The 27,018-nt window shown below is 61.4% G+C and overlaps 4 protein-coding genes across 13 annotated transcripts; 1 reads left to right on the top strand and 3 right to left on the bottom strand.

The window, feature by feature from the left end:
• Positions 1-2: 2 nt before the first annotated feature.
• GAS8 (growth arrest specific 8) lies at positions 3-8,586 on the bottom strand. Of its 3 annotated transcripts, none has more exons than XM_054169862.1 (11): positions 8,548-8,586; positions 7,298-7,390; positions 5,797-5,994; positions 5,402-5,608; positions 5,244-5,298; positions 4,455-4,660; positions 4,136-4,303; positions 3,263-3,349; positions 1,826-2,035; positions 701-766; positions 3-422 (listed from the first exon to the last, which is right to left on the bottom strand). In XM_054169862.1, exons 2-11 carry the CDS (start codon positions 7,310-7,312, stop codon positions 273-275), a joined length of 1,362 nt encoding a protein of 453 aa, XP_054025837.1. In that variant the 5' UTR covers positions 7,313-7,390; positions 8,548-8,586; the 3' UTR covers positions 3-272. The 3 variants fall into 3 exon arrangements, with proteins under 3 accessions (XP_054025837.1, XP_054025838.1, XP_054025836.1); XM_054169863.1 differs by having other exon boundaries at positions 8,552-8,567; XM_054169861.1 differs by lacking the exon at positions 8,548-8,586 and adding an exon at positions 7,978-8,005.
• Positions 8,587-8,668: 82 nt separating this feature from the next.
• Positions 8,669-12,590, top strand: DBNDD1 (dysbindin domain containing 1). Of its 4 annotated transcripts, none has more exons than XM_054169872.1 (5): positions 8,675-8,815; positions 9,927-10,055; positions 11,029-11,175; positions 11,739-11,879; positions 11,961-12,590. In XM_054169872.1, exons 2-5 carry the CDS (start codon positions 10,007-10,009, stop codon positions 12,119-12,121), a joined length of 498 nt encoding a protein of 165 aa, XP_054025847.1. In that variant the 5' UTR covers positions 8,675-8,815; positions 9,927-10,006; the 3' UTR covers positions 12,122-12,590. The 4 variants fall into 4 exon arrangements, with proteins under 4 accessions (XP_054025846.1, XP_054025847.1, XP_054025845.1 ...); XM_054169870.1 differs by having other exon boundaries at positions 8,680-8,815; positions 9,931-10,055; positions 11,670-11,879; XM_054169869.1 differs by having other exon boundaries at positions 8,680-8,815; positions 11,670-11,879.
• Positions 12,591-12,924: 334 nt separating this feature from the next.
• DEF8 (differentially expressed in FDCP 8 homolog) lies at positions 12,925-19,157 on the bottom strand. Of its 5 annotated transcripts, none has more exons than XM_054169867.1 (12): positions 18,915-19,009; positions 18,239-18,355; positions 18,060-18,142; positions 17,559-17,708; positions 16,355-16,496; positions 16,101-16,265; positions 15,319-15,446; positions 14,634-14,747; positions 13,876-13,956; positions 13,650-13,739; positions 13,431-13,540; positions 12,925-13,341 (listed from the first exon to the last, which is right to left on the bottom strand). In XM_054169867.1, exons 1-12 carry the CDS (start codon positions 18,934-18,936, stop codon positions 13,236-13,238), a joined length of 1,308 nt encoding a protein of 435 aa, XP_054025842.1. In that variant the 5' UTR covers positions 18,937-19,009; the 3' UTR covers positions 12,925-13,235. The 5 variants fall into 5 exon arrangements, with proteins under 5 accessions (XP_054025842.1, XP_054025840.1, XP_009902742.2 ...); XM_054169865.1 differs by having other exon boundaries at positions 13,650-13,790; positions 18,060-18,118; XM_009904440.2 differs by lacking the exon at positions 18,915-19,009 and adding an exon at positions 19,119-19,157 and having other exon boundaries at positions 12,926-13,341; positions 13,650-13,790.
• A 1,281-nt stretch (positions 19,158-20,438) lies between these two features.
• On the bottom strand, positions 20,439-25,564 carry TUBB3 (tubulin beta 3 class III). Its single transcript, XM_054169976.1, has 5 exons — positions 24,631-25,564; positions 23,804-23,970; positions 22,736-22,844; positions 21,963-22,073; positions 20,439-21,714 (listed from the first exon to the last, which is right to left on the bottom strand). The coding sequence occupies exons 1-5, from the start codon at positions 25,562-25,564 to the stop codon at positions 20,639-20,641; spliced, it is 2,397 nt and encodes a 798-aa protein (XP_054025951.1). The 3' UTR covers positions 20,439-20,638.
• Positions 25,565-27,018: the final 1,454 nt, after the last annotated feature.

The raw sequence follows: 27,018 nt of genomic DNA, 5'->3' as shown, positions 1-27,018 counted from the left end.
CGGGGCAGTGTGGGCAAGGGCAGGGGCAGGGGGGTCTGGGTGTGCTCCTGCTCCAGCCTGGGCTGGTGGTGGGATGCTGGGAGATGCACCATGAGGGCACTGACTGGTGTGGCAGGTTTGGGGGTTGCTGGAGGGCTGCTTGGAGGAAAAGCCCCGCATCCAGAGAGGAGAAAAAGGGTCCTCCATGTCCTCCTGGCTTTGTTTAATGGTGTAGAGCACCAATGGGACACATCCTGCCTGGCATGGTGGATCTTCTTGGGTGCCAGCTGGCATCAGGTAGGCGTAGCAACAAGCCCAGCAGGGCCCTGCCCCACAGCCCTCCCCAGTGTGGGGCTGGCCAGTGGCTTGAAGCCCAGGTTGTCCAGTGGGATCCCAGAGGCCATCAGCTTTGCCTCGAAGGTCTGCAGCATGTCATCATGTGCCTGTAAGAGAAGCTCCTTGTGGTCAACCCAAAGCCTGGCTCCAGCACAGCCTGGGTGTGGGCTTCCTACACCCTGCTGGCACCCCATTAGCATGGAAGGGATACTCCAACACACCTCCCTTGGAAGGATGACCAGGAGAAACTATGATTTGGGCATGATGCAGCTCCAGAGCTGCTGCAAGTTCCCTTCCCTGGAGCAGAAGGTCCCATTTCCACCCCCTGACCTCCAGCCCTGACCCATGGTGGGGGCCACGGGGCAGCCCCAGCCCCTTCCCTCACCTTGCAGACTCGGGCTAGCTGGAACTGCAGGTCTTTGATGGTGGCATTCTTGGAATTGAGGACATCCTGCAAAGGGAGGCAGCGTTTCAGCCAGTGGCTGATGGGCCCCGGGGAACATGGTGGCCGTGCTGTGGGGGTGGCACAGGGCATGGAGGAGCTGGCACCGGGGTCTGGCAGATGGTCAACACCCTGCCCAGTACTTCCAGCCAGTGCTACCAGGGACAGCAGCCCCAGAGACCTTCCGTACCAAAACCACAAGTGCCACCACAGCTCCTCGCCATCATGGTCGGCAAGGAGGGAGACACGATGGCAGCACCTGCTCCAGCAGCACCACCCTGCCAGCGCCGCACCGGGGGAATTACAGGCAGAGAAGCTCCCAGGGAAGAGGCTGGAGGCAGCTGAGGAATTCCGGGAGGCCAGCAGCTGTGGGAGAGCTGACGCCACGACGCCCTCCCAGGAATGTGGCTTTCTCCTTCCGGCCACTGGGGCAGGTGACATCTCCTATAGCACCGGCACCGGAGCCTCGGCTGCTGCCATGCCCATCCCCAGGGCACCCAGGCAAGAGAGTGGCCACAAGTTTCACTGCCACCCAGCACAGAGGGGACCTGGGAGGGGACCTGGGAGGGGACAGGGCAGGCACAGGAGGAGCTGGAAGACACCAGGGTGGTGGCAGAACACAGCATGGAACTTGTGTCCCCTCAACCCAACCCGCAGCAAGTGCTGCTTCTCTGGTTACAGATGCGGCAGGCTCCAGGAATGTGGGGCTCCAGCTGAGGCTTTGCACACACCTATTTTTAGCGAGGCAGATGTCACAGAGCCCCTGGGGTCCTGTCTACGCTGCCTCAGCAGAGCATGGCACACCCTGGGGTGCTGCCAGACCATGCCTGGGGCCATCCTCCTCCAAGGAAGGCAGAGCAGCGCCAAACTCCTGACACCCACACAGCATGCTCTTGAGGGAAGAGCTGGAGTGCCCCATGGCACCTGGATTGCTGGCAGTGAGTGATGTGGAAGCCATGGCCACACAGGACAGGGACTGGCAGACTCTGAGGTCTGTGTCACCCCCTCAGCAGGCTCTGCCCCCTCCCCCAAACCAGCTTTTGCAGCTCCCAGGGCGGCACACAGTACCTCCAGTTTGTGTGAGACCAAGGGGATGGCACCCAGCTCCAGGTTGGAGGCTGCGAGAACCTCGCTGAGCTCCGCCTCCTTCTTCTCCAGGACTCCCATGAGACCTTTCAGCTTGCGCTCCAGCAGCAGGTTCTTGAAGCCAGTCTTCTGCTGCACCTCGTTAATGGCTTTGGTGAACTTGTGATAGAGCTCATCCCGCTCTGACTGCACCTGCACCCAAAACCAGCCCAACAGGACCCCCTCCAGGGTTGGTGGCCAAACAGCAAACAGGTCCAGCAGCTCAGCTTTGGTGAGACCTGGCTGTTCCCCACAGCACCTGCAGCCCACAGGGAAGGCAGGTGCTGGATTACAGCCTGGCTGGCACCTCCTCAGCACCTACATTGCTGCTTCCTTCTCCTTACCAGGCCCGGGACCCCGCCTCCGGCAGCAGAACATGCTGATGGGCTCAGGATTTGAGCCCTGAGAGGGCCCCACAGCACAGGGGGGTTCCTGCTCTGCTCCAGCAGCTGGCAGGAGGCCCCAGCTCACAGCTAGTTAATAAGTGTCCTAATTAGGCCACAATCTCTCCTCCGCAGCCTATTTCTGAATGCGCTGTGCCTTAGTGCCAGGCTGTTAACGAGGCCTCAGATCAATGTTCATATTCCTGGGGATTTCTGCCGACTGCAGACAAGCTCCTCCTGCCTCCACTGATTTATCTGGGTTAACTGGGGAAGGGAGAGGCTGGCACTGGGAGAACTCAGTCAGCAGGACTCGTCCTGAGCCAGCGCAGCACAGCAAGTGACTACCAAACTGCTGAGAGCAAGCTGGGGCTGGGGCTGGTGATCCATGGCTCCGTCCCATGAACACTTCTCCCTGTGGCCACCTCTTGCCATGACCACCTCTTCCCTTGGTCACCTGCCCCCATGGCCATCTCTTGCCATGATCACCTCTCTCTGTGGCTCTGCCCTACAGCCACTTCTCCCCATGACCATCTGTGGCCATCTACCCCCATGGTCACCTCTCCCTGCAGCCACCTGTCCCCACACCTCTCCCCCTAGCCACCTTTCCCTGTAGCTCTGCCCCTACTGCCACATCTCCCCACAGCCACTTCTCCCTGTGGCTCTGCCCCCTTGTCACACCTCTCCACGGCCACTTCTCCCCACAGCTCTGCCCAACAGCTCTGGCCCCTCGCCATGGCTGGTCCCTGGCACGCTGGGAGGTGACCACCAGAGCGTGCATGATTGCTTAGCAAAAGGACAAGACCAGGCCTGTCTGCTGACCGTGGGAGACACCAGAGCTGGGAGCAGCTTTGTTGGGAGCAGCAGTTATCACAAGGCTCTGGATTAGTGCTTTGGAAAGCCCAGGGCTAAGCCCAGGCTCTGATAAGCCCCCGTGGCCAGCCCTCTGTGGAGGGGACAGGGTGGAATTGGGATGGTCAGACCCACCCGCAGCTCTCACCTTAATGAACCTCTGCTCCAGCACTTCGTGTTCCCACTGAAGATCCTTCAGCTCCTTCTGGGTGACTTTCAGATGGGCTCTGGTGTTCTGTGTGCAGAAATTATAGAATCATGGAGTGGGCTGGGTTGGAAGGGAACTCCAAAGGTCCTCTTGTCCAACCCCCTCTGCAGTAAGCAGAGGAAGGATGGTTAAAGAGCAGGTGTGTCTCTGGGAAGTGGGGGGGATGTGCTCTAGAAAGGGACTGGAGCACCTCTGGAGAGGAAATGCTGAGAGACCTGGGGCTGCTTAGCCTGGAGCAAAGAACACCCTGAAAGGGGATCTGCTCAATGCTCAACAAGAGCTAAAGGGTGGGGGGCAAGAGGATGGAGCGATGGAGCCAGCCGCTCGTCAGTGGTGCCTGGTGACAGGACAAGGGGCAACAGGCACAAACTGGAACCCAGGAGGTTCCACCCGAAGAGGAGAAACTTCATTGCTATAAGGGTGCTGGAGCCCTGGAGCAGGCTGCCCAGAGAGGCTGTGGAGTCTCCTTCTCTGGAGAGATTCCAAACCCACCTGGACATTGTGACACTGGGCAGCCGGCTGTGGGTGACCCTGCTTTAGCAGGGGGGTTGGACTGGATGATCTCCAGAGGTCCCTTCCAAACCCTGCCATGATGGGATTCAGTGAGAGCGACCATCAGAAAAACAGGTGCCACCTACACCAACTCCTGTCCCTCTCTGCTGAGTTTCTCCACTGCCAGAACCCCATCTGAGATGTTACCTAAGCTGAAAGGGACTCAAGGATGTGGGTCTGTGATCTGGCCAAGCCAAGAGGTCACTACTGAGCAAATCCCTCCAGGAAAGAGCCATGGCAAGGACAGGGCTGTCCACTCACCATCAGGGCCTCCTTGTCCTTGTCATAGTGAACCAACTTCTTCTGTAGCTCAGCCACCTGCTCCTGGGCCTGCTGCAGAGGCTCCTTCAGCTGCTTGTTCTCCAGCAGCACATCTGCCTTCTCTTTTTCCAGGTGATTCTCTTTCTTCTTCATCTCCTCCACCTGCTCCTATTCTTGGGCACACCAGTTTCAACTCAGAGTTTCCCACACACTCCAGGCACCCTCGTCGCAGCACCCACACCACCACCCAGGAACTGGCCAAATCTGGGTGAAACCCTCCCAGGACCAGTCCCTTGAGGGATGTGGGACACTGCAGTACCTTCAGCAAGTTGATGAGCGCCAGGTTATTGAGGGTGATGTCACTGTAGTAGCTCTTGAGGTCATTAAAGGCCTTCTCGTGGTTTCTCATCAGCTCACTGATGTGGTGGTTCTTCCTCTCCTCCACCTCGTGGATCTCAGTCTTCCTCCGCAAGTCGAGCTCATCCTGCAGCGCCTGCATCTTCTTGGCGTACCGAGCTTCAACCTCTGGTAGGGGGCACAGAGTGGGGACCTCCTGGAGACCCCACGTAGTGCCCCCCAGCTCCACCAGCCAGCCCACTGAGTGCCACTTGAGGACAGCGTCACGACAGCTGCCACCAGCACACAGAGCAGTTACAGTGGGACTGCAGAGAGAGGAGAGCCCAGAAATAGCATCCCTGGAAAGAGGGCATGGACACGCTCCAAGTCACCGTGAGAACCTGAGATGTCCCCTGAGGAGGACGCTGGAGAGAGGACTCTGCAAGGGCTCCTCAGCTTGCCCCCTCTGCAGCATGGAGAGCAGGGAAAACTGGCCAGAACTTGGGGAAGAACAAGCAGAAGTGGGGAGAAACTGAGCAGAACTAGAAAAAATGGGCCAGAAGTGGGGAAAAAATAGGCAGAAGTAGGGAAAAGTGGCCAGAATTTAAGGGAAATTGGTCAGAACTGGGGGAAATTAGCCAGAACTGGAGGGAAACCATCCCGCCTTCTGCTTGAGGCTCAGCCAGGGAGCCTAGCAGAGCTGTGGAGCTCAGAAGCACCCTGCCCAGCTGGATGCTGGGAGCTCACAGGGAGCTGGCACAGAGGTCCTGACCTTTCACCTGTCTCTCGAAGTCGTTGCGCATGCGGGTGATCTCCTCCTCTTGCTTCTGTTGGGGAGAAGCTTCATGTTAGAGGCTGGCAGGGATCCCAACCACCTCCCTCCACCACAGAGGCCACTCACACGCCGTTCCAGCCTGGCCAGGGACATACCAGGTTCATGTCCTTCACCAGCACCTCCCTGGCCAGCTCCTGCTCCTTCAGCTCCACTTTCAAGGAGCGCACGTCCTTCCGCAGCTCCAGCTCCTGGGCCCAGTGATTCTCCTGGGCCCGTTTCATGGACACGACGCCTTCCACTTTCAGCTCAGCAAGGTTGTCCTGGTGCTCGTGCAACAAGTGCTTCACCTTCTGCTTGTAAACCTAAAGACAAGCCACAAGAAAGGGTGAGGAGCTTCAGCAGGAGACACTTGGAGCGGGGATGTTGGCCGGCATGCTCCCGAGTTGCATCCCGACCAAACCCTCCTCCTCTTCCCTCTCCTCCTCAGCGCCGCCTGAGGTTCACCCAGAGCTCAGGGCACTCAGCCTTCCCAGCCTGCTCCCCACCCCACCTTGATCTCCGCTTGATGCCGCTCCTCGGCCTCCTCCATCTCGCGGTCCCTGCTACGCAGCTCTGCCCTCTTCTCCTCCAGCTGCCGCCGGGTGACTTCCCAGAAGGAGCGAGTCTTGTCCCGCTCCAGCTGGAAATAGTTCCGCTCTTCCCGCTCCCGCTCCAGCTCCTCACGGAGACGCATGACGTGCTTCTCCAGCTGCAGCGCCAAGAGGAAGAGCCAGGTATAAAGGGGGCCTCGGGCAGGAGCCTTTGAAAGACACTCATGCAGCAAGTGGGACACAGCTGGCTGTTACTGGGTGTAGAAGGGAGAAGGAGGAGCCCTGCCACACCCTGGATCTCAGGGAACCCACCAACAAAACCTAATCCTCCCATAAACAGCCTGGACTCGGATGTTGTCTCCCACAGTGTCCCGTAACACCATCCTCAGGTGACCAAATACCACAGAAACAGAGAATCACTGATGTGTTTTGGTTGGAAAAGACAAAGATCACCGAGCCCAACAGTTAACCCAGCACTGCCAGGTCACTGCTAAACCATGTCCCTCAGCACCACATCAACATGACTTTGAAACTCCTCCAGAGACAGGGACTCCACCACTGCCCTGGACAGCCTGGGACAGGCCTTGACAGCCTTTGAGGGGAAGAAATTGTTCCTCATGTTGAACCTAAACCTCCCCTGGATCAATCTTAGACAGTTTCCTCTTGTCCTCTTTCTTGTTCCTTGGGAGAAGAGACCAACCCCCACCTGGCTCCAATCTCCTTTCAGGGAGTTGTAGAGAGCCAGAAGGTCTCTCGCCCTGGAGCTTCCTTTTCTGCAGGCCAAACCACCCCAGTTCCCTCAGCTGCTCCTTACAAGATGCCTTCTCCAGACCCTTCACCAGCTTTCTTGCCCTTCTCTGATCCTGCTGCAGCACCTCAATGGTCCTTGGAGTAAGGGGGCCCAAAACTGAACCCTGTATTCAAGCTGTGGCCTCACCAGTGCTCAGCAGAGGGGGACAATCCCTGCCCTGGTCCAGCTGGCCACAATTTTGTTAATCCAAGCCAGGCTGCCGTCGGCCTTCTTGGCCACATGGGCACACTGCTGGCACTGAGATATGCAAGATCTTATACCGGGAGCAAGGTCCCCAGGCCAGGTTGTAGGACATTCAGAACAAAAAATGGGACTTGGAGCAACCAAGGAGAAGCAGCTGCAATGGCAGAGCTCTGGGCAGAGCCATCACCAGGCTGCTACGGTTCTGGTGTTGAGGAGAAGAAAGGGAAAGACTGGTCTGGGGAGCAGAGAGCCCTGGAGCAGCAGAAGGGAGAGTAGATTAGGGAGCTGCTCCTTCCAGGAACAGTGACATCACTCCTGCAGAGCCCAGACTGGCGTCAGGCTGCTTGTCTCTGTCACCCTCTCCCAGCTGTTGTCCCTGGAGCCAGGCACTAAGCAGGGGTCCTGAGGTCTGCAACTGGCCACATTCTCCTGCGGCGGGACAGGCTTGGGGCTTGGGGATCTCTTACCTCCTCCTTGCTCATGTCCTGGGGGGACAGGGCATCCACCACTGCTGGGGCTTTGGTTCCTTTCCCTTTTTTCTCGACTTTCTTTTTGGGTGCCTATGGAAAGGATAGAAAATGCACAACAGGGTGGGTGCTGGGAGAGGGATGAACCCCCAGGACCTCCCCTCTGAGGCCCCAGGACCCTCTTTGAGCCCCTCGGGATCATCCTCTGAGCCCCCAGGACCTCGCAGGCCCCGCTCTGAGCATCCCAGTACCGTCTCAGAGGCCCTCAGGATCCCCCTCGGAGTGCCCAGGATCCCCTCTTAGCCTCACAGGATGCTCTCAGAACCTCCCAAGACCCTTTCTGAGCCCCCCCTAACCGCCCAGGTCCCCTCTCATAGCCCTCCAAGATTCTCCAGGCCCCTCTCTGATTTCCCAGAAGCCCTCTAGACCCCTCTCATAGCTCCCCAGGAACCCCCAGGATGCCTCTGAGCCCCCGGATCCCCTAAAGAACCCTCTCGTAGGCCCCCAGGACTTCTTAGAGACGCCCAGTCCGAGGCCTGGCCCCACCGCCCGCCCCCCTCGCGGCTGTAGGGGATCCTTCAGCACCAGGCCCGGCCCTCTGCGGGTCTCCCTGCTCTCCCCAGCCCCGGTCCCGCTTCTCTCCCCAGCCTGGGCTAAGCCCGGCCCGGGCCCGCTCTCACCATGGCGGGGGCCGCCGTCTCCTGGCAACGGAAGCGGAAATCTCGCGAGAGCCGCGCGGCACAGGGCACGCCCCCGGCCCCCGCCCCCCCCGCGATCCTTGCCTCGCAGAGCCACGCCCCCGGCAACGCGGACCACGCCCCCAGCAACGGCGGCTGCTCAAGGGGAGTCGTGTCGGGGCAGGGGGGTCCTCGCTGTGTCCCGGGACCCCCGCCTACCCTTGGGATCCCCGCTGGCCTCAGGTTCCCCGGGACCAATATCGCTGGCTCTCCCGCTTCTCTCGGTGTCCCCGCCGCAGCCCCGGTTCTCTGGTCTCCCCACCAGTGTGTCCCTCCCCCTGCACCCCGGATCTGCCCTCCCCAGGTTTTGTCCGCCCCACCGCTTTCCGTGTGTCTCCCTACCTGGATCTCCCCACACACACCGAGTCTGCCTTCCTACAGTGTCCTGTGGTGCACCTTCCATTCCCATGTCCCCGTTATGACTCCCCAGCTCCACCCCCGCCCCGGTGTACCCGCTGCATTCCCGGTTACGGTGTGCCCTTCCTCCACCCATCCGCTCCGTACTCCCCAGACCCACTCCAGGGTCCCTCTCTTCGTAGCCCCCCTCCCTGTCCCCTCCCGGTCCCTCCGGTGCAGGCGGGGCTGGTGTCGTCTGTGTCCCACCCCCTCAGCCCCCACCTCCGGCACGCCTCCGGTCCCGCCCCCGCCGCGGTGGACAGGACCGTGCGGGCTGCGGGCTGGCACCGGGCCCGCCCCGCCCAGCACCGGCACAAGCACCGGCTCCAGCACCGGCAACAGCCCCAGCATCGGCACCGGCCCATGGAGGCTCCGGGAGCGGCAGGTGAGGATTTGGGGGTGGAGAGAGAACACGGACCGGTGTGACTATCCCCGTGGAACCGGGTCGGGCCCCGAAGCGGGGTACAGGGGTGCATAAGGAGATGTAGGGCGGGAGGAGGGGCAAGGGGCTGTAAATGGGGAGTACTGAGAGAGGGGTACAAGAGTGTGCAAACTGGGGGCAACAAAGGGGGTGCGGGGGTCTCCGGATTGGGATGCGTATGCAAAGAGGGGTGCATTGGAGATACGAGGAGGGGTGCAAAAGAGATGCAAGAGGGTGATGCACGGGGCGGGTGCGCAGAGGGGGTGTGTGCGAGGTGGGAGGTGCATTAGGGGTGCAAGGGGGAGTGCACAAGGGGGTGCAAAAGGGAGTGTGTAGAATTCAAGGGGGTGCAAAGGGCTCTGGATGGGGTTGAGGGAGGGGTTGTGTGTTGCAGGAGAGGGTACAGATGTGCATGGGAGAAGCGTGTGTCTGCCCAGATGTGGGCACATGTGGGGTGGTGCTGGGGGGTGTCCATACCCAGGGGTGGGGGGGCTGTGGGATGGGGGATGTCTGCACAGGCAAAGGGGAGCAGGGAGAGTGGGGCTGCAGTGGGATGCCCATGGGACATAGGGGTGCAGTGGGGTGCCCAGGGGATGCAGGGGTGCCCGGGTATCTGGGAGTGCAATTGAGGTGCAGGGGAGTCCCAGGGCAGACCACCCCCGTGCCGATGTGGTGGTGCCAGTGGAGCAGTGAAGAGGGCTAGGGGGACAGGGTGGTGGCCGTGCTGGTGGAGTTGGGGGGACCCAGGTATTACGGGGGGGGAGTCTTGCACGGTGACACGGATGGTGCCGGAGCTCCCGTTCATGCCCGTCCCTCCTGCACGTGCCCGGCACACGACTGTGCCACGGTCCCCATCACGGTGGCAGCCGTGGCTGTGCTCTCCCGTGGCAAGGGGGGCACTGAGCCCTTGGGAGCCATGCAGAAGGGGACAGTGCCACCGGGCCGGGCACCAGTGGGGTGACCGGTGGCGGTGGGGTGACCGGTGCCGGCTGCTGCCCGACTCTGCGGTTCGACGTGAGTCAGCAGAGCGGCGTGTGCCGGCGGGATCCCTGATGCCGGTGCCGCTTCCCGGCAGGCAGACGGTGAGCCCAGGCCGGAGCAGGGCGGCGTGGCTGGCGGTGTGGCCGGTGGCGTGGCCGGTGTCACGGCGTGACCATGCAGGCGGAGGCCAGAGGGGATTTTGGTGGCCGGGACCAGCGCCCTGGTGGGTGGGGGCTTGGGGGCAATGCCGGTGGCGGAGGGGACATATGTGCTCTATACGATGACACTGCCGTGTCACCCACTGCCGTGGGGTGTGGGGCGGGATGATGGGAGCAGGTGGGATCGGACAGCCCCTCTGTGTGTCCCCACGGAGCTCTTCCTGTCACTGGAGCGAGATGGGGGACCCTGTTCCCAGCTGGAGGGAGAATGCTGGCAGTGTGGGGTGACTGGTACCAATTTGTGGGGTCAGAACATGGCAAAGCTGGTATCAGGACATGGGCACTGATCTCCTGTGACTCTGTGCCAGGAACAGGGACCAAATGTCCCTTTCCCTGTCTCAGCCCCTTTGGGTTTGGGGAATTAATATTCCCTGCCCCATTATCACTGTCCAGGGGAGAAAGAGGAGATGCTTATATCCGTGCCACCTCTTCCAGTGATAGCAGAGCCTGGTGGCACACGGCTTTGTCCAGTCCAAAATGGGCTGGGGGTCCAGGAATGGTAGTACCCAGGGGTGCACTGGGTCTCCTGCCCACCCTTGCTGCCTGCTGAGCCCCCGCAGACCACAACATAACCGTGGATTATGCCAGGACCATGGACTGTGCCAGGACCAGGGACCATGCCATAACCATAGACCATGCCTTCACCGTGGACTATGCCCTGACCCAGTCTGTGCCATGACCACAGATCATTCCATAACCCTGGGCTGTGCCATGACCGCAGTCACCACAGCCCCGCCGGCTCTCGCTGAAGACAAACAGTCCCTTGTCTGGGCTCCCGCACAAGCCACGCTTTTGTCTTGCCGACACAAAGGGGCTGCGCGGGGTGGGGGGTGGGGGCTGCTGGCTGGCAGCACGGTGGGGTTTGGGCATCCACAGGCGTCCTGCTGTCCCCGTGCTCCTCAGCTGGGCACCCCGAGGGGGAGGGCAGGGCCTGAGGATGGAGCTGCCATCACCCACACGGCAATGCCGATGTGGCAGAGCTCGGCAAGGAGACACTGGCCACGGAGCGCCCAGTGGGGACCCCCACCCACAGGCCAGCCCCGGAGCCCCCTGGAACCCCCGCCGAGGAGCAGGGCAATGTCCCCATCCCCAGTGCTGGCCTTCTTCAGGTCACTGAGCGCAGACGTGAGTGCAGCCTGTCTCCAGGGTCTCCTGACAGCCCCCCGGGGTTCTCTGACCATAGCATCTCCCACCCACCCCTGGGGTCTCTGTCAGCCCCCTGAATGTCCCGAGTCCTTGCCATCCCCTGCAATCCTCTGCTTGCCCATGAGGTCCCTGCCATCCTCTGCCATCTCTTGGGGTCCCCAGCTTGTTCTTGGGGTTCCTGCCTATCCCTGGGCTTCCCTACCAGTCCCTGGTGTCCCTGCCCAGCCTAGTGCCTCCTGCCTGACCTGGCGTTCCCTACTCATCTCCAGAGCCCCTTGAGAGACCCTGAGGTCTTCTGCCTATCCTTTGTGTCCCTCCAACCTGCCCCTGGGGTCTCTGCCAGCCCCTGCCATCCCCTGAGGTCCCCTGCCTGTCTCTACCATCTCCTACCTGTCCCCGGGGTCCCCTGCCCATTCCTGGGGTCCCCCATCAGCATCCAGCATGTCACTGCCCCTACTGAGCTCCTTATCTAGGTGCCCCTGAGCACAGAGGTGCCCACCCCACTGCCAGCCTTTGGCTGGGGTGCCACTGTGTGCCCACAGAGCCCCTGAGCAGCGTCTCCTCGCTGGAGGTTCACTTTGACCTGCTGGACCTGACTGAGCTGACCGACATGTCAGACCAGGAGCTGGCAGAGGTCTTTGCCGACTCCGACGAGGAGAACGCAACCGGAGAGTCGCCCAGTGGTGAGCGAGCGGCATGGGGCACCCATCCATCCGTCCGTCCACCTGTCTGTTGGTCCATCCCTGAGCCGTCTGTCCTCACAGGGCTGCAGGCACCAGCTGTGCCTCGGGCTGGGTACCTGCGGTCACCCTCCTGGACCCGAGCGCGGGAGCAGAACCGGGACAAGAAACACCTCAGTGACACGGAGCTGCCACCGGCACCACCGGACGCCTTCCTGCCTGCCGAGCGGCCACGGGAGCCCTGAGGCCAGCCCCGGGACCGGGGGATGGATGTGGGGACACGCCAGGGGACAGACACCAGGACACACCAGTGGAAGGAGACCGGGAGGATGGACACCGGGACATACCGGGGGATGGACGTGGGGACATGCCAGAGAATGGACACTGGGACGTGCTGGGGGACGGACATGGGGACATGCCAGTGTCCCAGCACTGCTGCAGCCCGTCTCAGCCACTCTGCCCACAGGTGCCAGGACACAGACTGGTGCCACCAGCCCAAGGTCACTGGGAACCAACCTCAAGCAGCAGCCCCCAGCCCCATGATGGTGGGAGGCATAGGACTGGCCAAACCCAGTGGCCCAGTGCCCACTGGGCTATGGGGAAGGGGCAACCAGCCCCACCCTGTCAGGACCTGGGGTTGCCCGTAGCTACTGGGAGCATGGCTGGTGCCTGCCTGGTGCCCATGTAGCAGCTCTGTGTTCCGGTAAAACTGACCGACCCACCACCATGGTGGCTCTGCCTGTCTCCATCACCCTGGGAAGGGGTCAGTGGGGAGAGTTCTCTGGGTGGGACAAAAGGCACCATGGGGGTCCTGGAGCCATCCTGGTGGGCAGGAGACCAGGCATGGCCACCCCACCACAGCACATGCCAATGGTGGCACTGGGACCAGGGTGGGCTTGGGGGAAGACCCCAGGGGTGGGGGGATGGCACAGCCCTACTGCCATGGTGTGGGGGAGGCAGCCCCAGTGGGAGCCCCCTGGTGTCCCCTGGTGCCCTCCCAGTGCTCCCCCAAAGCAGGGACACAAGTGCTGAGTTGCACAGAGTCCTCGTTAATGCTACAGTGACACCCAGAGAGGGGCATCACTGGGCCCCATACAGCCCCAATCCCCCCACACACCCCATTCCCTGGGGGGCTCAGCCCTGGGAAAATGGGTGTCTGTGGGGTGAGGCAGGGGGAAGCCGGATGTGCTCCCCCCAAATCAGCAGCGTTATCCTGGTAGAGTGTATCTGGGCTGGGGTCCAGCAGCTCCCCCTGGGCTGGGCCAGTGCCACTATGCCCAAGGGTCCTGAATGACCCCTGTCTGTCCCGTGGTGGGTGGTGGGGCAGCTGTGGGGCAGTTGTGCAGCTGAGCTCCCCTATTATGGCTCTGCCTCGGTGATGCCAGAGTCCTGGAAGAGGGATTGCTTGCGCAGGCTGAGCCGGGCACACTTGGGGCAGGTGGTGGAGTTGTCATAGAAGCAATCCCTGTGGAGGGAGGACACACACACTGGTGGATCACCCCACAGCACCAGCCACCCCAGTGCCACCCAGTGCCACCCCAGTGTGGCTGGTACCTGTGGAAGACGGCGGAGCAGCCGGTGCAGACCGAGGTGTGGCTGTCAAAGGGGAAGAGCACATCGCCCTCCTTGCAGAGCTCACAGACAAAGCCCTTGGCCTGGCAGCGCTGGGGTGGCAGAGGGGCAGAAGATCACCATGGCGCCGGCTGGGGTCCTTGCCACCCCCTTCCCCAAGGCTGTAGCAAGGCATGGGCCTGCCCCACAGCGCCGGCTCACCTCGCAGTCCAGTTTGATGTGCTTGGCGAAGAGGGTGTGGATCTCGGTGAGGGAGCAGCTCAGGCGCCCGGCCTCGATGTCCATCAGGTCCTGCAGTGAGTACATCTCATCGTTCTCCACAAAGTGCTGGCGGTCCTGCAGCTGTGGCCAGGACACATGTCACTGCTGGCACTGCCACCATGGGTGGTACCACCGTGCCAGGCACTGGCACCCCACTGCTCCTGACCTGCAGCAGCAGCCGTGCCTCCATTGCCTCCTTGCAGGTGATGAAGTAGGGCTTCATCAGGAGGATGTCCTGGCGCAGCTTCTGCAGAGTGGGGCCAGATGGGATGAGGATGGGACCGAGACAAGGAAAAGGGTGGTGGCAGTGCCAGGATGGGGACAGGGATGGGGATAGGACCAAGATAAGGAAAAGGGTGGTGGCAGTGCCAGGATGGGGACAGGGATGGGGATAGGACCAAGATAAGGAAAAGGGTGGTGGCAGTGCCAGGATGGAGATAGAGGTGGGAATGGGGATAGGGATGGGGTGAAGGTAGGGATGGTGTGGGAATGAGATGGGATGAAGACAGGGACAGGGATGAGAACAGTGATGAAGACAGAGAAAATGATAGTGGCAGAGACCAGATTGGGACAGGGATATACAAGGATGGGGATGGGATGTGGTTGGGGACCAGGGATCAGATGAGGGCAAGATAGGAAAAAGGGTGGTGGCAGGGGCAGGATGAGGACAAAGACAAGGATGGGATGGACATGGTGTGGGAATGAAACAGGATGGAGACAGAGGCATGATCAGGACAAAGGTCAGGCTGGGCCAAGTTCATCCCCACAGCAGTATGGACACCTCCAGTCCCGCCTTGGTCTCCCTTTATGGGACCCAGCAGGTGCTGCCAGGAATCCCTCTCCCCGTGTTCCCCCCCAGTGTTGTCCCCAACCCCAGCCTCACAGGGTGGGGCTGTTCTGCCACGTGTTCCACCCAGCACTTACCCGGATCTCCACCAGCTCCTCCACGTAGTTGAAGAGCAGTGGGTTGATCTCCCGCAGCTTCAGCACAGGCCGAGACACCATCAGCGCCAGGTACCGCATGCTGCACCGCGACACCTGCCCGTGTCACCCACACTGCCGCTGTCACCCCACAGCGCCACGCCAGCCACACTGCCCCACAGCACTGCCACTCGTGGCCAGGCACATCGCCACCCCCAAGTGACCTCTGCTCCGGGGTGCAGCCACAGGCACCCATAACCAGGGACAGAGACTCCCAGGTGAACTTCATCCACAGATGTGGCATCCCAGCAGCTTCTGATCACGGAAACAGTCCCCTAAATGACCTCCAGCTAGGGCCACAAACCCCAGGGAGCTCCATGACCAGGTCACCTAAGTGACCTCCAAAGAGGGACACAGCCACAAAAGACCCCCATGACCAGAGACATGTTCCCACAAGTGATGTCCAACCAGGGACATGGCCACCTAAGTGACCTCTAAGGAGGGACAGAGATCCCCAGGTGACCTCTATTCAGGGGCATAGACCTCATGAACCCCAACACCCAGGAATATGGTCCCCCCAGGTGACCTCCAAGCAGGGACATGGCCCTCCAGGACCCCTGTCCAGGGTCACATCCACCCTAAGTGACTGCCCCCCATCCTCCCAAGCTCCCATCCCACTTCAGGGCACCTTGCGGGGCTCAAAGTCCCAATTGTGGATGGCACGAGCGGGCACCACGGCCAGGTCGTTCCAGTGGCAGCTGCTGCAGTAGTAGAGACCAGTGTAGTCACACTGCCTGGCTTCGCTGGGCACCCCCCCTGTGGTGGCACACATGTCGGCATGTGTTGGCACATTTACCAGCACTGGCACATGCACTGGGCACTCACATCAGCACTGGCATTGTGCCATACCCTGCACCCCGCCAAAGGACATGCCACAACAGCTGGGGACACCATGAGCTCCCCATAGCCATAAAAGAAGCACCCCCAGCCCCACATTCCCCACCCCCCACCAAACCCCAGACAGCCCTGGTCCCCCAGATCCCCCACCCTCACACCCTCCCATCTCTGCCCAGTTCCATGCAGTCCCCAACTCTGCCCAGTCCCGTATCCCCCCAGCCCCACTAGAGCTACCATCCCCATGCAGCCCCCAATCCCATAGAACCTCCCTGCTCCCCCCAGACCCACACACCCTCAAGCTCCCCCCAATCCCATAGAACCTCCAAGCTCCCCCGAGACTCACACACCTTCCAGCTCCCCCTAGCCTCAGACACCCCCAAGCTCCCCCTAACCCCACAAAGCCCCCAGCCCCAGGCAGGCCCACACCTCCCAGCTCCCCCCAGACTCACACACCTTCCAGCTCCCCCTAGCCTCAGACACCCCCAAGCTCCCCCTAACCCCACAAAGCCCCCAGCCCCAGGCAGGCCCACACCTCCCAGCTCCCCCCAGCCATGCCAGAGCCCCCAGCCTCACGCAGGGAGACAGGTGCCCGGCACTCGGCACAGCGGTAGTCCTGGCTGTCCAGCCCACTCTCAGGGCAGATGCTGAGCTGGTACTCAGCCTGGTGGCTGACCTTGGCCCGCACGCAGACCTTGCTCACCAGTGGCAGGCACTTGCTGTGGCACCGGTAGTAGCAGCCTTGGGTGGGGAGACACAGGTGGCCGTCAGCAGGAGATAAGGTGGAGATGGGAAGAGGGGGTAGGCTGGGCTGGGAGTCTCCTCCCCACCTGTGCAGGTGTACCAGGTCTGGATGAGGCCCCAGATGATGGTGCTGCACTTGTCACACATCTGCTTCACGCTCTTGCTCTTCTCTTTGTAGAAGCGATGCTCCAGCACCACGCGAATGTTGGGCTCGTCTTCATCAGGGTCCTGAAAGAGAAGGGGGGTGTCAGTGTGGGCCCCCTAACCATGGAATCATGGAGTCACTGAACTCATGGAATCATTTTGGTTGGAAAAGACCTTTAAGATCATTGAGTCCAACCATTAACCCAGCACCACCAGGTCACCACTAAACCATGGCCCTCAGCACCACGTCTCCACAGCTTTGAAACTCCTCCAGGGGTGGGGACTCCACCACTACCCTGGACAGCCTGGGCCAGATCTGGACAACCCTCAAGGGGATGAAATTGTTCCTCATGTCCAACCTAAACCTTCCTTGGGGCAACTTGAGACCATTTCCTAATGTTCTGTTGCTTGTTCCTTGGGAGAAGAGACTGACCCCCGCCTGGCGGCAACCTTCTTCCAGGAGTTGTTGAGAACCAGAAGGTCTCTCCTCAGTCTCCTTCTTCCCCAGGCTGAACAACCCCAGTTCCCTCAGCTGCTCCATACAAGACCTGTTCTCTACAGCCTTTGTCAGATTTGTTGTCCTTGTCTGGACCTCCTCCAGCACCTCGATGTCCTTCTGGTAGTGAGGGCCTCAAAACTGAACCAGGTACTCAAGGTGTGGCCTTATCAGTGGCCAGTACAGGGGAACAGTCACTGCCCTGGTCCTGCTGGCCACACTATGTCTGATCCAGACCAGGATGCTCTTGGCCTTCCTGGCCACATGGGAGGCCACAGGGGCACACACTGGCTCATCTTCAGACACTGTCAACCAACCCTCCCAGGTCCTTTTCCTCCAGGCAGTTTCCACCCACTCTGCACCAAGCCTGGAGCGTTCATGGGGTGGCTGTGACCCAAGTTCAGGAACCAGCACTTGGCCTCATTGAACTTCATCCCATTGGCCTCAGCCCATTGATCCAGCTTGGCCAGATTCCTCTGTAGATCCTTCCTGCCCTCAAGGAGATCAACACGCCCGCTCAACCTGGTGGTGTCTGCATACTGACAGAGGGTGCCCTCGATCCCCTTTGTCTAGACTACTGATGAAGACATTAAACCAAACTGGTCCCAGTGCTGAGCCCTGGGGAAGCCCCATCCCCAGTCCTGCCACACCTTGAGCTCCTGCAGCTTGAGGCGGAGGTGGATGAGCCGCACGACCGCATCCTTCTGCCGCTCCGAGTGCTCGGGCAGCGCCAGGATCACCCGCTTGCACTCCTCAATGGCCTGGCACAGCTGCCCCACATCTTGAGCCAGGATCAGACCCTGACACCATGGAGGGGATGAGGAAGAGGAATTTGGACTGGCAGCCCCCCACCTCAAACATCTCCATTCCATACACACCCCAGCCCCACACAGACCTTCCAGCCCCACCTGAGGCCCCAGTTCCACAGACTCTCCAGACCCACTCCAGCCCCCCGAGTGACATGCCTCCCCTCCAGCCCCACACATGCCCTAGCCCCATATACCCCCAACCCCACTCCTGGCCCCCAGCCCCACACAGATCCCCCAGCCCCTTGCAGAACTCCCAGCCTCCCAAGCCCTCCAAGCCTCACTCCTGCCCCTCAGACTCATACACACCCCCCAGCCCCACAGAGCCTCCCTAGCCCCACTCACCACAGGCCGGGAGAAGTGGTCTTCAGCCAGGCCCAGGTCCAGGGCACCCTCGGGGTCTCCTGGGGACGGGTCTGGCTGTGGGGCTGCAATGGGGTGGGAGCCAAGGGGGAGAGGTGCTGGGACCACCTGAGACCACCCTTGCCATGGGGCAGTGTGGGGGGTGGGGGGTGAGCACTTACCTGGTGTGGGGTTCTCCCCCTCGGGGTGCTGCTCCTGTTCCTCTGGGGTCTTGTTGAAAGGGTTGAGGTGGGCCTGGCGGAAGCGAGCCAGCCGCTCGTCCGACGCCATCGCCACTGCTACAGGACAGTCACTGCCTCAGATACCCTGGCACTGGCACTGCTACATCGGCACCGACACCCTGGCACCACCTCAGACACTCCAACACCGGCCCGGACACCCTAGCAGTAACACCGACATCCCAACACTGGCACTCCAGCACCAACACCCTGCCACTGACACCTCGGCACCGGCACTGCTGACAGGGGCACCAACGCCCCAGCACCAGCACCTCGGCACCAGCACCAACACACTGGCACTGGGACCCCAGTATTGGCCTCCCGACACCGGCACTGCCACCCCAGCACCCTGTCACCAGTACCCTGGTACCAGCACCGACACCCCAACACCAGCACCGACGTCAACACTCCAGCACCGACACCCCCTCCGTCCCCAGCGCCCCAGTACCGGCATCAACACTCCGGTACCGACACCCCAGCACCGACACCGTCACCCCAGCACCGTCCTCATGTCCCTATTGCCGTCTCCAAACCCGTCCCGCCGCCTCCCCCGCCTGTGGCCACCGCCCTGCCCCGCCGCCACCGCCCGGCTGGGCCCACGCTCGCCCCATCCCGGTACCGTCCGGACGCCCCCGGTGCATCTCATCCGCCCCCGGCACGTCGCTCCGCGCAACCCTTGTTGCCCATCCCCTCCACTGCCCCCCGCATTCCCCACCCAAGCCCCGGCAGAGCCCCCCCGGTACCAGTCCCCGGTACCGGATCGCCCTCCCCAACCCCCGGCCCCCTCCCGCCCGCCAGGGGGCAGCGCCCCCGCCTCGCTCACCGCCGCCCCCCGGCTCCGCCACGGCCGCGCCCCGCCCAGCCAGGCCCCGCCCCGCTCCACCCTGCCGTGCTGCTGCCCCCTGCCGGCCGGCGGACCGTACCGCACCTGGGCGGGGCCGCGGCTAGATGATGAGGAGGACAACGAGGACGCGGCGAACCAAGCCCCGGAACAGGGACCTACAACCTGCCGTGCCCCATGGCCCCCTGCCCCAGAGCCCCCAGCCGCATAGCTCCTGGGCCCGACAACCCGCAGCCTCGTTGTCCCTTGTTCCTATAGTCCCTTGTTCCTATAGCTCCCGGCCCAATAGCCTCCAGTCCCCGGAGCCCTGGGCCCCTTAGATACCAGCTTCTGTAAGCCTCCCGGCCCCATAATCCTTTGTCTACAGAGACCCTAGCCCCATTGTTCCTGGTTCTCATAGCCCCCAGGCCCACGGATGCCAGTCCTCATAGCTTCGGGCACCCTTTACCTTCATTCCCGTAGTTCCCAGTGCTCAGAAGACCCCCAACCCCACAGCTCCTGGTCCCCATAGATCCCTACCCCATAGTCCCTTGTTCTTGTAAACCCCAATCCGTAGCTCTGTAGCTCCCAGTTCCCAGAGCCCCCAGCCCCATAGTCCCTTGTCCTTGTAGACTTCAGCCCCACAGCTCCTGGTTTCCATGTTCCCCAACCCCATAGTTCCTTGCTCCTAGAGCTCCCTGACCCATTGTCCCCATCCCTTTTGCACCCTGGTCCCAGAGCACCCAGCTGCTATCCCCACAGGGATCCTCCAGGAGAGAACAGCAGCTGAGGTGGGGCTGCAGCCCCGTAACTGTGGTCAGCCCAGCTATGAGGTCTCTTGAGCCCAGGGGCTTGGGGCTGTTTGGGCTGGGGCACCCTGGATGCCCAAAACCAGTTCTGGGGAAGCACCCTGGGGCAGCACCCCGGGGCTGGTATCTCTGGTTGGAGGGACAAGGGGCCAACACTGTCCTGGTGCAGGGAGGGGGCAGCCACCACCCTCTGTCCCTGCAAAAAGGGTGACAGTGGGGACAATGGCATCCACTTAGTCACTGCAGTGGGGTGAGAGGGCACCTGCAACCCCATCCCTGGGGCAGCTGGGTCTATGGGACACAGGGTAGGTCAGGCAAGAGACTTGTTGGGGACAGGCATTATCTGGGAGGGGACTAGGGCTTGGGCTGAGCCACTTTGGGGCCCCAGGTTTCCCTGTTAATGGATTCAATCCCCCAAGTTGCCCTCAGCAGGTTGCCCTCAGCAGAGGATTCGCTCCCTGTTTCCCCCACCAGGAGTCACAGCCAGGTGGTACTTGGACAGCAATAAATTTATTAAGTATTCAAAAAAAATAGACACAAACGAGTAAAAAAACAAAAGGGAGGAGGTAGGAGGTGGGGGTGGGGGTGCCAAGCTGGCTCAGGACTGGGGGGGGATGGGTCAGGAGACACTGAAGGGGAGTGGGGTTGGGGGGGCTGCAGCAGCACAAAGCTGGGGGCGAGGAGGCTGCGGGTGAGGTGGAGGCATATCAAGCATCACTTAGCACCCTGTGCCTCCGACTCCTCCTCATCATCCTCATACATCTCGCCTTCCTCCTCAGCTGTGGCATCCTGGTACTGCTGGTACTCGGAGACAAGGTCATTCATGTTGCTCTCGGCCTCAGTGAACTCCATCTCGTCCATCCCCTCACCTGTGTACCAGTGGAGGAAGGCTTTGCGGCGGAACATGGCAGTGAACTGCTCTGAGATCCTCTTGAAGAGCTCCTGGATGGCTGTGCTATTGCCTATGAATGTGGAGGACATCTTGAGCCCCCGGGGAGGGATGTCACAAACGGCCACCTTGACATTGTTGGGGATCCACTCCACGAAGTAAGAGCTGTTCTTGCTCTGGATGGCCAACATCTGCTCATCCACCTCCTTCATGGACATGCGGCCTCGGAAGACGGTGGCCACAGTGAGGTAGCGGCCATGGCGGGGGTCACAGGCAGCCATCATGTTCTTGGCATCAAACATCTGCTGGGTGAGCTCAGGGACAGTGAGGGCGCGGTACTGCTGGCTGCCACGGGCCGTCAGCGGGGCAAAGCCTGGCATGAAGAAGTGGAGGCGAGGGAAGGGCACCATGTTGACAGCCAGCTTGCGGAGGTCGGCATTGAGCTGGCCAGGGAAGCGGAGGGAGGTGGTGACACCGCTCATGGTGGCTGAGACAAGGTGGTTGAGGTCACCATAGGTAGGAGTGGCCAGCTTGAGGGTTCGGAAGCAGATGTCGTAGAGGGCTTCGTTGTCGATGCAGTAGGTCTCGTCTGTGTTCTCCACCAGCTGGTGGATGGAGAGCGTGGCATTGTAGGGTTCCACCACTGTGTCCGACACCTTGGGGGATGGCACCACGCTGAAAGTGTTCATGATGCGGTCAGGGTACTCCTCCCGCACCTTGCTGATGAGGAGGGTGCCCATGCCAGAGCCGGTGCCACCACCCAGCGAGTGGGTCAGCTGGAAGCCTTGGAGGCAGTCGCAGTTCTCACATTCTTTCCGTACCACATCCAGCACCGAGTCCACCAGCTCAGCACCTTCTGTGTAGTGTCCCTTAGCCCAGTTGTTCCCGGCCCCACTCTGCCCTGCCAGGGGGGAAAAAAAAGGCACTCGATGGCTGCTGGCACTCTGCACCCACGCCGGGGAGGGGATGAGGTGCCGCCAGCAGCATCGGTGAGATCTGAAGATGGGGTGGGGTGGGAAAGGGAAACTAGAAGGGTTTGGTGTCGTGCCGGTTGTGCCAGGCCCTGCGGCAGGGGTGGAGATGCACCCTGGGGCTGGTGCTGGTGCGGGCGGGGTGTGGGTGATGGCCTCCTTCTCCCTAAGGACTTACCGAAGATGAAGTTGTCTGGGCGGAAGAGGTGGCCAAAGGCACCCGAGCGCACGCTGTCCATCGTCCCCGGCTCCAGGTCCACCAGGATGGCACGAGGGACATACTTGTGAGCTGCAAGAGAGCCCATGATGGGGGGGACCTAATGATGACTCCCACCCTGGGATGTCCCCCACACCTGGCAGGGTCCCATAAGGATGGGTACAGTGATTGTGTGCCCCTACCCAAACCACAAAGTCTCCATATCACTGGATTTGTGTGTGTGCCCCCCGCAAACCATGGGGTCCCCATGGAGCTGGTGCACCCTTCTCCCCTTCCACACTCAGTGGGGGTCTCACAGGGCTGGGTGGATCCTCACGATCCCATAGACCTCTGTGTGTGTGTGTCATGCCCATATGGGGACATGTCTGTGTTCCCCCAAAACTGCAGGGTCCCACGAGGAGGGTGTATGAATCTTGTCCCCCAACAGCACCTTAGGGTCCCATGGAGCTGGGTGACCTGGCTGCATGTGTGGGTCTGTCCCCCCCCTCAACTCCCCAAACCACAAAGTCCTATGGGGGAGGGTGCACATCTCCCTCACCCCAGATCTCCATGGGGTAGGTTCATGTCTGTCCTGCCCCACCCAGCCCCACCCAGCCCACCCCAGCAGACGCGGGAGGATCCTGCTGCACCAGGGATGGGGGGGCAGGACAGGGGTGTTCCCCCTGCCCAGGGTCGGGGTGTGTAGCTGCCCTGCTCTTCTGGGGACTCCTGGGGAACGGGGCGGGGTCTCTTACAGGAGGCTTCATTGTAGTAGACACTGATGCGCTCCAGCTGCAGGTCCGAGTCGCCCACGTAGTTGCCGCTGGGGTCGATGCCGTGCTCGTCGCTGATCACCTCCCAGAACTGGGGGACACACACTGGGCTTAGTGCGGCGGGAAGACCCGAACGCACACACGAGGCGGGGGGCACTAGTACCCTGCGACACAGGGCAGGGCGAGAGGGGTGGGCGGCACTAGGACCCTGCGACAATCCTCTGAGACAGGGCGGGGGCACGAGGACTCCATGACACCCGGGGTTGGGGGGACACTAGGACCCTGCCATACCTCCCCGTGGGCAGTGAGGGATTGGGACGGTAGTACCGGGACCCTGCGAACCCCGCCGAGGACAGGGCGGGGCTGCACTAGGACCCCACGACACCGCCCGAGACAAAGCGGAGACAGGGGGTGGGGGAGACGGGGACGCTAGGACCCCGGACACGCAATGGGGGGGCATTAAAACCTCGCGACACCCTCCAGGGCAGGGCAAAGCAGGAGGCGCTAGAACCCTGTGACAGCCCGGGACAGGTCACTAGGACCTTGCCACACACATGGGGACACACGCACCCTAGGACTCGGCGACGCCCAATGGGAGACACTAGGACCCTGGGACACAGCGCGGGGACACACACACACGCTAGGACCCTGTGACTCTTAATGAGGGGCACTAGGACACTGCGACGAAGGGAGGAGGCCCTGGGGAAGGGGGCCACTCGGGTCGCGAGACACCCCGAGGTGGATACTAGGAGCTCATGACCCCCAATGGGGGGCACTAAGACCCCTCGTTGTGTCCGTTTCCCCCACCCCAGGGCAGGGCGGGGCGGCGGGCGCCGTCTGGCGGTGGGGCGGGGCGCGGGCGCTGTCCGCGGTGCTGAAGGACAAAGGGTGGCCGCAGCAGCGGCAGTGACCGAGGGGGGTGGCGCGCCGGTGTTGGGCGGAGCCTTTTGTCTTCCCGGTGCGGCAAAAAGGGGGTCAGGTGGGGGGGAATTTCAGTAGGGAAGAGGATGGGGGTGTGGGGCATGTTTTTGTCCCTGCTGCCGCGGTTACCTTGGCGCCGATCTGGTTGCCGCATTGTCCCGCTTGGATGTGGACGATCTCCCTCATGGTGCAACGGGAACCGGGAACGGAACCGGGAACGGGAAGAAGTAGGAGCGGTACCGGGGAGCAGCGGGGGGACGGGGCCCCGCGTCTCCTCCTCCTCTTTTTATAGACGTCTCACGCCGCACCGGGCCGGGCTCTGACGTCACCACCACCACGCTACCAATCAGAAAACTCTGCCGCCGCAACGCTGCGGCACCCGGCCACGCCCCGACCACGCCCTACCAGCACTGGGACACCACCTTACCCCCCCAGCATGGATAGGGACCCCCCCGTTCCTCTGCACCCGTATTGGGGGTGGGGGTGTAGGGGACCACCCGGGCACGGTGGGAGCATCCCGGGGTGGTGGAAGGGAGGGGCCCGGTAACGAGAAGCAGGGGGAATAGCAGTGGGTGTGGCCCAAGAACAAAGGCGACGGTGATGTGTGGGTCTTTTGTCCGGAGTATCCCCCCATCATTGGGACCGGTGGGGTGTTGGAGCAGCCCTCGGCGGGGAGGGAACCCCTCCTCATGGGGGCTGCTACAACACCCCCCACCGGTCCTTACTGCCGGTCCCCATCAACGGCAACCGGGAGTGATTGAACTTCGAGTAATGGTGGCAGCAGGAGGGGGCCAACCCACCCCCTCCACCCCCGGTGGAGCCACAGCATCGCCATAAAGAGCTTTTATTGGCTACCATGAGAGGGGTTGGGTGGGGGACACCCCCCGCCCCCCCCATGATGTGTCCTGTCCATCTGTCCATGCCATTACCGGCTGTCCTGTTGTCCTACCAAGAGCACAACATCACCTCCCGTAGTGTCCGTCGGAGTTCGTGGCTCCGGAAGGCATAAATGAGGGGGTCAATTAATGAATTACAGATGATGAGGATGTGGAAGAGGTTGAAGTAACTGAAGAAGCAGGTGCAGAAAGGGTTGGTGGGGCAGGTGACGATGAGGATGAGGTGGAAGAAGAAAGGTCCCCAGCAGATGAAGAAGACACCCAAAAGGATGGTGAGGGTGACAGCGCCCTTCAGGCTGCTGCTGCGGTAGACAGTGGGTTGCTTCTGCTGGCTGGAGATGCTGCGGAGGTGGTGACGGGCCAGGGCAAACATGTGGATGTAGAGCACCAGCATAAGGACCAGCATGAAGAGGAAGAAGCCAATGAGGCAGAGGAGGATGGCATTGTTGCGGTAGTAGGTGACAAAGATGGTGCTGGAGACGGTGCTGGCCAGCCAGACGCTGGCCATGGTCACCACAGCCCTCTGCAAGGTCATGATGCTGTGGTAGCGCAGGGCGTAGAAGATGGTGATGTAGCGGTCCACAGCAATAACCCCCAGGAAGGAGAGAGAGGACACCACAGAGATGCAGATGAGCAGGTCGATGATGTTGTCCATGTGGCGGACAACGCTGGCGCAGACCACTAGCAGGCCGTGCTTCAGCAGCAGCAGGAAGAAGGTCTCCACCAGGTTGCTGATGCTCACCAGCATGTCAGAGACGGCCAGGCAGCAGATGAAGTAGTAGGTGGGCGAGTGCAGGTTCCTGTTCTTTAGAATGGCAGCCACCACCAGCAGGTTCTCCACCAAGCTCACCAGCCCCAGTGCCAGGAACAGCTCGTTGGGGATGTCCAGCCCTTGGCACCAGGTGCTGCCTGCCCCGGCTGTGGCGTTGCTCTGGTTGCCCTCGCTGGTGTTCCAGGGCTCACGCAGCAGGCGCAGGGGGGCCAATGTTGACATGTCCCCCTCAGTGTCTCCTTGGCTGGGGGGCAAGCCCCTGGGGGCCTCCACAGTACCCACACCCCTCCCAGACCCCTGCCAGTGCTCCTGCAGCAAGGCTGAGGGGATGAGGAGGAACCGGGGGGGTGGTGTCCCCGTGTGGTGGTGGCTGGTCTCCTTGCCAGCCCTGCCCAGCGTCCCTGCAGCTGTGTGCCCGCTGGCCCAGGGTGATGGGGAAGAAAAGGCCCTTTCTCTGCCCTGCTTTAAAGCGGGCTCTTGGGACTCCTCCTCCAGAGGAGGGTGGGCACACGCATGACAGCAGTACCCTGAGGAGCTGCTGTGGATACTGGGGCTGCCGAACCCCTGGGGAGCTCCATGGACTGGGGTCACCATGAGCCCAAGGGTCCTATGTGCCCTGGGAGGGTCCACGCACTCCCATGGCTGAGGAGCCTGGGGGCTGTGTGCCATGAGGGTTATGTGTATCCTTGGGGGACCATGCTCCTTGGGATCCCCAAGTGTTCTGGGGTCCTGGATGCCCAAAGCAGATCTCTGCACCCTGGGGTGTCCATGCACTTTAGGGTTCCCAAGTGTTCTGGGGTTATGGGTGCCCTGAGTGACTATGTCTCTTGTGGGGTCCCATGTGTCCTTCAGGCCTGAGTGTACCAGTTGTCCCAACACCTTGGAGTCCCCAGTTGTCCTAGGTGTCACAAGGTGATCTCTGCACCCTGAAGGGTCCATGTATGTTGTGATCCCCAAGTACCCCGAGTGTCCCTGTGCCTTGAGGATCTCCATTAGACTCTCCTCACTGCAGGATTTAAGTTGTTCCCCCCTCACCTTCCCCACTGGCCTTGCCTGACCCAGGTTGGGGGAAGGTGTTTTGCAGCGGGATGGGCAATGGATCCAACAAGAATTGTCAAAGATGGGATTAAACAGGCAAAAACCCAGCACCAGAGGGAGACCAGGCAGGCTCTGGGTAAGGGGTGGCTTAGTCCCCATCTGACCATCATGTGCCTTTGGTTTGGTGTTGATGCCCGAAGCTGCCAAAGAGCTATTCACAGCTCCGTGAAAAGGCTGAGTCTCACAGTCATTCCCAGTGGCTGCATCCGTGCTGGGAGCCTTTCCCCGCGGCACACGACAGCTCCTGGCTCCAGCTGGGATAAAGAAGGCTCAGCTGGATGAGGATGGGAACATGGAGGGGGTGGGGAGAGGCTCAGGTTGTCATGGTGGGTCACCACGCTGCTAGTACGTGCTGTGAATTCATCAGCAGAAAATGCAGAGTCTGCAAATCCGAGCACATGAAGCTCCAGCGGGACTGGGATGAGGCTGGGGCCACCAACCTGCTCCTGCCCCATCCCCAAGGATTTATTCCCAGCATCCTTGCTCAGCATTAAATCCACAAACACAGCATTACACAGCAGAAAAAAAAAGCAAAGCTTTCTGGGCAGCGAGGCTGGAACGCTGCTGCCCTCATTCCG

The sequence above is a fragment of the Dryobates pubescens genome, chromosome 19 (genome assembly GCF_014839835.1).
Source record: "Dryobates pubescens isolate bDryPub1 chromosome 19, bDryPub1.pri, whole genome shotgun sequence".
NCBI classification, from domain to species: domain Eukaryota; kingdom Metazoa; phylum Chordata; class Aves; order Piciformes; family Picidae; genus Dryobates; species Dryobates pubescens.
The sequence above is the reverse complement of the archived record's forward strand: the minus strand, read 5'-3'. Positions and strand labels throughout refer to the sequence as shown.

Bases quoted from the DNA above. Each gene is read 5' to 3' on its own strand.
- GAS8 (XM_054169861.1), bottom strand. The intron at 5,609-5,796 runs GTGGGGTGGGGA...GCTTGTCTTTAG, and splicing joins GGCATCAAGCGGAGATCAAG to GTTTACAAGCAGAAGGTGAA. The intron at 3,350-4,135 runs GTGAGTGGACAG...TTCTGCACACAG, and splicing joins AGGACAAGGAGGCCCTGATG to AACACCAGAGCCCATCTGAA.
- DBNDD1 (XM_054169870.1), top strand. From the start codon at position 10,007: ATGCAGGCGGAGGCCAGAGGGGATTTTGGTGGCCGGGACCAGCGCCCT. The intron at 11,176-11,669 runs GTGAGTGCAGCC...CTCCTTATCTAG, and splicing joins TCAGGTCACTGAGCGCAGAC to GTGCCCCTGAGCACAGAGGT. The intron at 11,880-11,960 runs GTGAGCGAGCGG...CTGTCCTCACAG, and splicing joins AACCGGAGAGTCGCCCAGTG to GGCTGCAGGCACCAGCTGTG.
- DEF8 (XM_054169864.1), bottom strand. From the start codon at position 18,936: ATGCACCGGGGGCGTCCGGACG. The intron at 18,356-18,914 runs GTACCGGGATGG...ACTGTCCTGTAG, and splicing joins GCACCGGGGGCGTCCGGACG to CAGTGGCGATGGCGTCGGAC. The intron at 15,447-16,100 runs GTGAGGCTGGGG...GTGCCACCACAG, and splicing joins CCGGGCACCTGTCTCCCTGC to GGGGGGTGCCCAGCGAAGCC.
- TUBB3 (XM_054169976.1), bottom strand. From the start codon at position 25,564: ATGTCAACATTGGCCCCCCTGCGCCTGCTGCGTGAGCCCTGGAACACC. The intron at 23,971-24,630 runs GCTCTTGGTAGG...GTGCGGCGTGAG, and splicing joins ACTACGGGAGGTGATGTTGT to ACGTCTATAAAAAGAGGAGG. The intron at 21,715-21,962 runs GTAAGTCCTTAG...CCCCCCTGGCAG, and splicing joins CCCAGACAACTTCATCTTCG to GGCAGAGTGGGGCCGGGAAC.